Raw genomic sequence first — 10,371 nt, forward strand, 5'->3', positions numbered from 1 at the left:
TTTTAAGAAATAATAGCATTTACAGTAGTTAAATAGATGTTATTTTTATCGGACCTAACTCTTGTAAAAGAGCATACAGTCCTTGGATTATTTATTACTGTTATTCATTACTTTAAGCCCTCACAGCTACTCTAGATAATACTTTAAATACACAGAGCTTTAAAAAAATATTTCCGTTACAAATATTTTAAAAATATACTTATCCTAAAAAGCTGTCCAGCACTATTCAAAAAATGTTTTGTAATAAATGTCTCTCTTAATTCTAACAAAAATATCTACCGTTATATAGAAGAGCTTAAGTTTTGACAAATCTGTAATACAGTCAGAAACATCTTGGGCCAGATTCCACTCGTGTTGCCAGTTTGGATCAGGGTGTTCACTTCAGTTGTGTTACTCTGGTGTAATCAGGAGCAGAATATAGCCCTTAGTGGTTTAAAATAACTAAATGGACTGGATACTGCAACGGTTACTTGTGCCTAGCATTACAGTGAAGGGAAATCCTCTACTTCATTGCATCTAAAAAAGCAAAAGAATGTTATATTTAGTATTTGTGCCACGACCAAAGAGGTGCCAGGCAGCTGCAGTGGATGACTCAGATCTAGAATCATACTTGCTTATAGAAAAAAATTTTTTGGCTGAATGATGCCTGCAACTGCTCTCATGAAACAAGAGAAAATGCTAACCCTCCTATAATGCTTTCTAAAATTCTATTTTAATTGCATTTTGTTACTTAGAAAGTTGTGTGAGCTCAACAGAATCTCCCACTGCTTAGATCTAGGAAGGACGCTATTTTCAATTGCTTTTGTATTTTCCAGCTGAAACCATGGAATGGGTTGGGTTGGAAGGGACCTCAAAGCCCATCCAGTTCCACTCCCGCCATGGGCAGGGACACCTCCCACTGGATCAGGGGCTCCAAGCCCCATCCAGCCTGGCCTTGAACCCCTCCAGGGATGGGGCAGCCACCGCTTCCAGGGCAACCTGTGCCAGGGCCTCCCCACGCTCAGCGTGAAGGAATTCCTCCTTATGTCCAGTTTAAATCTGTCCCTCTCCAGTTTATACCCATTGCCCCCAGTCCTATCACCACAAGCCTTTGGAAACAGTCCCTCCCCAGCTTTCTTGTAGCCCCTTCAGGTATTGGAAGGTCACTAATGCCTCTGGCCAGCCAGCCTTTTTTGCAGTGCATCTAGAACAAGCTATTGAGCACTGATAGGTAGCTGTAAGCACCATCTGGAAGCTGTGAGCTTGTCTTTTAAAACAGTGGAACTTTTTGTTGCCTTTTCTCTTTTTCCTCCAATCTTCAAATTTCAATGCAGTGTTTAATTAAGGATGATAGAAATTAACCCAGCCTCATTGCATCTGGTTACCTATGGAAGCACAGCTAACAGTCTCAAACTGCCATTCCTACCTGTGACTGTCATGACATTAGAATGGATCTTTGCACGTTATGATTTCATTTAGGTCATGTTTAAAGCTTTTACTCTACTTGTTTTCTTCCTAAGACTTTGGCTGATGATCTAGTAATTAATAAACCAAAGATACTCAAGCATACAGACTAAATTCAGTCCTCACTGTCATCTTCATCATCATCGTCATCTTTACTGGGCGCGCATCTTTGGAAGCAGTGCACTAGAGTTGCTAAGAAGAAGCTTGACAGAATAGCAGCAATGGAGACTGCGACTCCAGAGAAGATGATGATAAAAAGGTCCGTCAACGACAAACTAAATTTGCATTCACTAAAGCTGACCTCAGATAACTCATTCAGAAAGATTCTTCTGTTTTCTACAGGCAGGGAACACTGGATTTCATGGAGACCTGCAAAGAAGAGGAAAGGGAAATAAATCAGCGTGATATTGATGAATCCTTCTGTTGCTCTGGTCAGAGATTGAATGGCTGAAAAAAAGTGCTAGGGTTAATTCTAGGCTTGAGAGTTTGTCCAAAATTCAGGGGGAAACAGAGCAAAATCTGTCACTAACCAAAAGCCATTATGCAACCTCTTGAGTGCCTCCTGGAAACTAAGTTACCTCACCTTCGGTCTTCCAGGAGGTCAGGTATGACCCAAGACCATGATTTTTGAGGATTTATGAGTTTTGAGTGAGTGTCGAGCCCTGGATCCGTCTAAATCTGAAAATCCAGAAGCACTCCCCATTGACTCCATCTGAATATAACTTCTGACTCCAAAACAGGGTAACAGGGATACTGAAGTTCACTCCACACCTTGGTGACTTCTATACTACTTCTTCCCACGTAGTTCCTAAACTACAGTTGTCTTTTTCTTCTGGTCAGCCCAAAAGCTGAGGGTTAATGGACGCTTGTTCATCTATGACCTGCTTTCACCTTCACTCTCTGTCAAAACGACATACAGACTAGCAGATATTATTCCTCCCTGCATTACTAAAGAATGCCTAGAGCTGGGTTCTTCACAGGGAAAGCAAAATAAAATCTAAATTTAAAACCTGGTGAGAATATAGTTTGACACTGGACAGTAAAAGCATACAGTCGACTGCATATGCCCTGCTCCTCCTTCATCCACAACAGGGGGAAATCAGGAGAGGAGATTAATAGGGCTAGAATGGAACAAATACTGAAGCGAATTAAGTCTGTTTGGCTGTTGGCAAGATAGCTTTTATCTTGCTATTAAGGACGTGAACGCAAAGAGGAAATACAAGAATTGTGCATTTACGAGACAAGAACTGCTGCTGGTTTACTTGATGCACTTGTACCCTTTACTGATGATGACAGAACGGGCTCCCAGTGATTGACCCTGTGCTACTGTGTGCACACTGCACAGGGTGTTTCCATTGCACAGTTTCTCAAAATTTAGTGCTTGGCTGCAGCAAACCCCCCTTTGATGATAGTTATATATATCTCCTTGCTCCCACAACATGTTCAAAGAGCTGCTTCTTCATACCAAACAAATCTGTAAATGAAATAACAAGTGGGAGCATGTTATAAATACGTAGCTTATGTTATTTTGGTCAGGGCCATCACGTTACCTGTAATAACTCCAGCTGTCCCAAGGACAATGTCACACACACTGTCTCTTGCTGCAACCGCATCTGAAGAAGCACATGTACGCGGGAGGCAAGCAATAATGTAGTGTTTGCTTTTTAAAAGTGAATGCTTTGAAGCTCCAGCCAAAGGACAGGTGCTAGATGTGGTGCAGGCTTGTCTCTTAACACCAAAAACCTAAACTAAGATGAAAAGATAGGCCTGCACCCTGAGGGAAAGATGTTAACCCCCAGAGTGAGATTTTTGCTATAAATTTTTGATGCTGAGTTTAAAAAAGAAAGAAAAAGTGGCCTCCATTCTGTTGGGTTCTGCAGGTAACAAAAAACAGGCACCAAGATAAATAGATTTCTAACATTCAGCAATGTATAATAGTATGAGATAAAGAAAATCACACTCGTATAGTTACTGGGATATATAGAAAATACATCCAGAAAAGTATCTGAAGCCATAACATTTAAGTGAGCTCATTGCTATCTATACAATACATGTCAGTGCACTATAATGTGCCATTTTGATTTATTTTTTTTAAGTAAAATTGGTATTTGCCCCTTTGGGAGGAATTTAGCCGCTCTCCCACGTTGCTGAATGTAGTTGACACAGACTTGAAATGCTTAAATGTGGCATTTTATTTCTGGTATGGTATTTTCCCTCCAGCTATACTTCTCTTTAGCCTGTTTAAACACTGTCACTAAGTTATTAGACGCATTAACAAGCAGGGAGAGAGGCATTGCCTCTGAAGAGAGACAAAATTTCACTGGAAATACCTTCAAGCCATCAGAACAGTAAGGCTTAAAAACCCCTGAAGCCTAGATTTAGGTCCCTACATGAAACTTTTTAAGGCCAAACGCCCCAGAGTCTCACAGGTCAACATCAGAGGGTACTTAACAGTTCATCTCAATGCCTAAATATAAAGTTTAACATTAGGTGTTTGCATCTGCAAACGTTGTCCTCACAGCTTTGAATCTGTGAAAGATGGAAGCAATCCAAAAAAACCTTAAGATGGAAGAAACAGAGTGAAAAGCCAGTAGCAGTCAGATCATTTTACTGAAAATGACTAGGATATCAAATTATATATTTATATACATATATATAGAAACAGATTTGATGCGCTTGTTAGGGAATCTAATTTCTGTTAGGAGTTTCTGCTTGAACAGAATAAAAGCTGCTGAATGTGTGAAATGTCTTAGAGCTTTTAATCCCTCTCCCAAACCCCAGATATTATGTTCAGTACTAGTGATGTGCTAGCATGTGCGTGATACTCAGGAAGAACTAAACGGCTGTAATGGACAGAACAGCCTGTCCTTTTAGCTGCAGCTTGCTTGGATTCTGTATTAGTACATGAAGTTAAGGCAGTCTTCTCTACATAGCAGATGAATAAATAAGTACTGATAGAGAATGAGAAGTCAAGAGGGCTTACAAAATGCTCAGTTGTTTCACTGGCTTTTAGTTGGGTTAGAAAGTCAACTGAAACCTGGACTCTCATGTAATTATGATGCTGAGTTTTGAAGAGAATGTCTAACATTTTCAGCAAGCCCAGGGCTAATATAAAGGCCTGGACTACTGAGGATAAATGTTATTTTATTCACAGAATAAGTTTAATAATAGATCTTAGACTGGAATGGGATTATAGAAAGACCCTGAAAAGCAAGAGATGATCCCTTTCTAAACAGGCTTACAAAGATCACTCCATCCTTCTCACTACACTGATTCACTTCTGAATCTCATAACTGCTTTCTTTTAGTGCTGAATTCAGTCTAGGTTTCCTGTTCCAAGAGGCTTCTTACAGTCTCATTGTCACATACTCTTGCTTTTTTCCTACTTTCTCTCATTGTCTTCCTTCTCTCCTTTACCTGGAAACATGTCACTTCACCAGAATTTACCTATCGATCCCTGCTGAGGAGGAACCAGCTACAGAAATCTTGACAGCTCACAGCATCTCTACACGCACTGGCAGTAATAAACCCTTGGAGTATCTTAAAAATCTGTGCACACAACTTTCCAAAGTGGAGTAACATTTGACTAAGCGAAGAGGAAAACACCACCCTGGCTATGACCTTTGTTTTTTTCAGGATATTTCTTGTTCTGAGAGTTTGCACGCCTCCATGGAGTAAAACCTTCCATGAAAGTTTTTATACCCATCTTTTAAGGGACAGCAAGTTTACCGTAACTTTTCTACTTCCAAATAATTATCTAATATCCTTATCTCCATGTTCCTCCTAATGGAAAGCCATTAAAATGAATCACTGATCACCATGCTGTCTTTCAGGGTTCAAAAAATGCCTATAAAATCAAACATCATACTACAGAAAATCTTTATAAGTTTTATAACTTTACCATATTGGCCCATAGTGAACACTTCGTCTTCCCTGGGAAAAAGAACACTTTTCATCATTCCACTGATCTTTGTAGTTCCTTTGTCTCCTTTGCACTAGATCCGTTAATTTGTTTTTAATCAATTAATAACAAAATCAAAGAGAAAAAATGTTTTGGGGTGCGATGAAAATGCTGGGTTTAGTATCTTTTTATGAGTACAAAAATATCTTTGCTCTTTTAAGGTGCTGAGTGTGATGGCAGGTAAAGCATTAAGTTTAATTGCAAAACTTTTAGTGCAGTTTCTTTAACAAGTCTGCCTGCCCAGCTGGCAAGTGAGAGCATTCAGGAGCTTTTATTTAGAAATTTAGCTTAGATGAATAAATGCTGGGATCTGTAAAATGATTCAGACCCCAGCTGTTTGTGTTAAGTGACACGTTAGATGTGCAAAAGCAGCTCAGCTGGGAAGAGGCTTTCCAGGCAGGCAGTCAGACAGGTCAGCATGAGTTATAACTTCACAAGCTATTTCTGGTAGCGTGCCAGGAAGAAAATGGACCTGGCTTTGCAAAACTAATGAGTTCAAGCACAGCTTTTGTTCAGACCATACAGTTCTCCTGAGGCCTTAATTACAGAGGGAGAGAGATTCAGGATCAGTTACTGAGATTTCAGTTCACACTGATAAAACTCCAATTTTTAAATCAACTTGGTATTTCTTTTGCAAAAAACAAGGGTACCTTTGACTAACGTGTCGTTTCACTGCAGTCCTAAAACTGAAAGGTGGAGCAGTGGCTGGGCTGAGTAAATAGTTAATAGCTCGAGTGACTTCTCTCAGACATGTAGACAGGACACATTAATTTTAAGTGCATTCGAAGTGAGGAATCAAAATGAATGCTCAGAACCCAAATCCATCTGCCAATGTATCTTTCCCAGCCATTTATCTTATTTCATGCTACTCATTCTGAATTGTGAGAGAGAGCTGTGCTACAGTGACACCTGCATCTGCAGCCCTGGCTCCCAGTTCATCCACGGACTGGCTGGAACACGCTTCTTTTCTGCTTTGGCATATCCTTTCTTGTTCAACCCCTTCTGGAGCACCCCAAGCCAGCATAAAACACATGACTGTGTGCCGAGCCTGGAGTTTCTTTGCAGCACTTTGTGCTTTTCATGCAAGGATGGGGATCAGCAGTGCAAGTTCAGTCATTCACCTTTCCACACTGCTTCCCTTCTCCACACACCCAAGTTACAAAGTCTGTCACTTAAAGGGCAATCTGTCACGGAACCATTCTGTACCGCTAGTCACAGTTTATTCTGAAACAAAACCAAGAGAAGAAAACCACCAGGCAGCTCCTTTTTCCTTCCACTTTTTTTTGTAACGGCCATGCAATGCAAATGCTGGAGCTGCTGCTGAATTATAAAGGAAAAGCATGCAGCCAGGATAACTAAGCTCTTGTCTTGGACCCTGGAAATAGACCTCTATCTTTTTTCTTTTGCTGCATTTCCATGCCTGCTGCCCTACTTATCTTGCTGTGTTCACTGCAAGTACAGTCCTGTCTCCAGCCTTACAGCAGAATCAGGAGGAAGCCAGGGAGTCCAAATGCTGAATATTTCAGTGAGTTGCTCTTCCCACTCATCCCAGGAAAGGTCGGGTGAACGGGGTTTGGACAAGTGGTGCTCATGTCATTACTTCCTAATGGGTATAACGTTACTACATCATTAAAAACTGAAAATGGGATATAAAATGCAATCAAATCATAATTCTAAGAAGCCGATTTACACTGACTTTCCAGAAGTTGTTTTGAAAGGCACTCAGTTGTGGGCATACGGTTTTAAAATGCCATTGAGACAGTCTTTCCTTTTTGGCTTTAGTTTTGCCCTTAACTTTGTGAATAATCTTTTGCTTGCTTATTAAAGGAGACAGACAGTAATTCTGCGGCAGCAGCTCACAAGTAATGCAAATGCTGCCTTCACATGCTTTTAAGTACACATGCATCAGATCTCACTGATGTGACTGGCTGCAAACATAGCAGGGGACTTGCTTCTGGGAACGAATGCAAATCATTTGTTAAGGCCACATCAGGGGAACAGCTCTGATAAAACCAACTATTTGAATACTTACATCTTCCCTTCTTGCCTTTCCCAAATCAAATCTAACTGAAAGTTTAGAAGATTTGGATGAGCTAGTAATTTTTTAGTTCTTTGGACGAAACAACTGTGGGTGAGAGAAAAGACTGTGAGAAAGCATCTCAAAGCCTGCAAGACCCTGGGGAACATTGGCAATACTAGGGGAAAGTTCAGCCACTTGGGGTTTCCAGACATGAGTTCAGATCCACTTTCAAAATGGACAGAAGAGAAAAGAGAGATGGGCTGGGAGAGACTCTCAAACTGAACAGACTCAGTGTGGATAAAGGATAAAGCTAGAAATTCATTAAGAGAGATAGCAAGCACAGGGAAAGGGAATTGATGTTCAGCACGAGATAGGAAATACTCAGTTCAAACAGAGCAAACATTAGCTGAAGCATCAGGGGAGATGGTAGAACAGGCCCAGGATTGGTTTAGAAAGAACCAAGATGAAAACTTCACACTGAAGCAGACAGGAAAAAAACCAACACTTTCCTCAAATGACTTCTTCCTTAAACCAGCAGTTTTACAGCTAAGAATATTTAGGGCAACCTAGATGAGCATATTAAAAAATGCTACCCGAGGTCATGAGCAGAGGGAGAACCTCAAGAACTGACTGCAGACTGATGATAAAGAAAAGAGAGAAAAGACCTCTGAAATTTGCAGGCTCGCTGTGTTTTCCTCCCTCTACATCTGAATTCAAACAGTTACTTGACCTCAACCTGTTCTCCTGAGCTCCTCTCCCCCAGCCGTGTAGCTCTCACCATCTTCTGCACAGATATTCCCCCTCGGACACCAGGGGTTCCATCTCCACTAACACTTGTCCACCCTCCGTGGCCCTGACAAAGTTTTTATGCCCTGAGCAGTTTGCATGCTGCAAGCAGCCAGGTGGCTCAGTGGCAGGAGTTTATGCCCTACTGCTTGTTGGGAGGCACGAACTGTGAGATGATCTCCTGTAAAGCTGGATTACGAGAGGCTTTTGGGGGCAGTAGGAAAGGTGGAGCAACAGTCTGGATTCCCTATATGTGGCAGTCTTAATACTCTCCCCCCACCCCACGCTTTTCTGAAAATTGCTGCCCAAATACCAGAATTATATGTCCTGCATTTTGAGGGGTTCCAGAGCCATTTCAATTTATTCCTAATACTGGAAGCAGCACTATTTTAATGAAAATAGCCCAAATCAAGCTACTGAAGAGAATTTCAAACAGAGTATTGCAGCAAAATACTTCCAGAAAAGGGCTGACAATCACAATTGCATAAAATGAGGATTTAACTCTTCTGTTGCAGCTTTATAGCTGATCAGTAAAATGAGAGGAAAAAACCATTTTCCTAAGGAGCCAGCACAGAAATATTTAGCTACTCAAAGGGTTTACTGTAGAAAATATATTTACCAGAGAGAAATGAGGTCTGGAAGAGAAGCAGCTCTGGGCTGAATGAATTTGAAAAGGCTCTTTCACTGCCTATGTAAGCTTAGGCTATAAATCAAAATTATTAGGGCTTAATTTTTAAATTTTATTTCTTAACTGGGTGGAGGAGCTGCTGCTAAAAAGCAGCCAACACCATTTTAATGGACTCATTTACTGAAAGCATGCAATTACAGCTTGACCAACACGCAGTTTGGGTCCCCGCAGGCAGCGCATGGACGAGCTGACCAAGACCCCTCCTTCCCTCCAAGAGAAACACACACACAGAGAAACGCACAGACTGCACCGTAAGCCACCGAGCTTTACCTTTCTGGAGCTTGGATGCATTGTCCTGTATCCAGCTGAAAAGATTGGCAAAGTCACAGTCACAGACCCAAGGGTTGCCCTCTAAGCGTATAGTCCGCAGGGAGGGAAGCGCTTCTAGGGCTGCCACGTTTAGGCTCTGTAAATTATTGTCATTCAGTTCTAACACTTGGAGCTGTTCCAGGTTCTCAAAAGCAGCCTCATCCACATCCACCAGGTTATTGTTTCCAAGGCTCAATTTTATCAGTTTTTCTGCTGATTTGAATATCCCAGCATCAAGCTGTGTTAAATTGTTGTAGCTTAAGTCTAAATACACCAGTTTGGTAGAACTGCTAAAAGTGCCCTCTTCTAAAGAGGTGAGGGAGTTATTCCTGAAGTCCAAATAGACCAGATCACCATAAAATATAAAGAAATCAGCTGGTATCGCCTGAATGTTGTTATCAGCTATAAGAAGTTTCCGTACATCCAATGGAAATTGGTTAGGAACACTTGGGAGTCCTTGATCCCGGCAATCTATGGTGTGGTAGTCCATACAGCTACAGACAGCAGGGCAAAGACGAGCCCCGGGTAAGAAAAGCAAGCAGGCAAAGACAGAAAAAGGCAGAAGGCAGAGAGGAAAGCATGGCAACATCGTCAAGGATCTGAAAGCTGTGATGAGCACCACCTCTAAGAGAAAGACATTTTGCCCAGCTGAGCAGCAGTTCCTGGTACTTGTGTGTGTGTGGTTGTATCCAGGAGATCACATATCATCACAGATCCGATAGCAGCAGCCTTGGGAGGGGGAGGGAGAGTGACTGAAGGGAAGAGGGAGGGAGGCAAATGTGAGGATTTACACTGTCAGAATATTGTAATGCTGCACAGTGTCAGGGAAAGCGATGATTGGGTAACGGGAGGATCTTTCAAAAGAACTCCCTTGCTTTTGTGAGCTAAAAAAAGCTGAGAGCCTGTTTGCATATTTGCTGTATAGGACAGCAAATGGGAAATCACACCTGATCCTGTGCTTCTGCCAGCAACAGCTTCTGCTTAAAAACCCTTTCAGGTAATCAACCCTGATTCTGTTTCTTCACACCAGCCTGCATCAAGGTGACCAGTACCCTATAGAAATGCAAGCAGGGGCAGGGAAGCACCCTGGATGATGGTTAAGGACTGTTTTCCCTTTCATTTGTAAAGCAGGGAGCAGAAAAGCAGCCCAGAGACAAGGAACACC

General features: G+C 41.6%; 1 protein-coding gene across 1 annotated transcript in view; it reads right to left on the reverse strand.

Moving 5' to 3' along the window:
• The window catches only part of LRRC38 (leucine rich repeat containing 38), an 88,250-nt gene extending 78,315 nt beyond the window's left edge, over nt 1-9,935 (reverse strand). The window contains exons 1-2 of the mRNA XM_069874972.1: nt 9,168-9,935; nt 964-1,812 (exon numbers count right to left, since the gene is read on the reverse strand). Of these exons, the coding sequence (XP_069731073.1) occupies nt 1,559-1,812; nt 9,168-9,795 (882 nt within the window). The 5' untranslated portion in view covers nt 9,796-9,935 and the 3' untranslated portion in view covers nt 964-1,558. The remainder of the gene's footprint in view (nt 1-963; nt 1,813-9,167) is intronic.
• Nucleotides 9,936-10,371: the final 436 nt, after the last annotated feature.

This window comes from Phaenicophaeus curvirostris, chromosome 22 (assembly GCF_032191515.1).
Source record: "Phaenicophaeus curvirostris isolate KB17595 chromosome 22, BPBGC_Pcur_1.0, whole genome shotgun sequence".
NCBI lineage: Eukaryota > Metazoa > Chordata > Aves > Cuculiformes > Cuculidae > Phaenicophaeus > Phaenicophaeus curvirostris.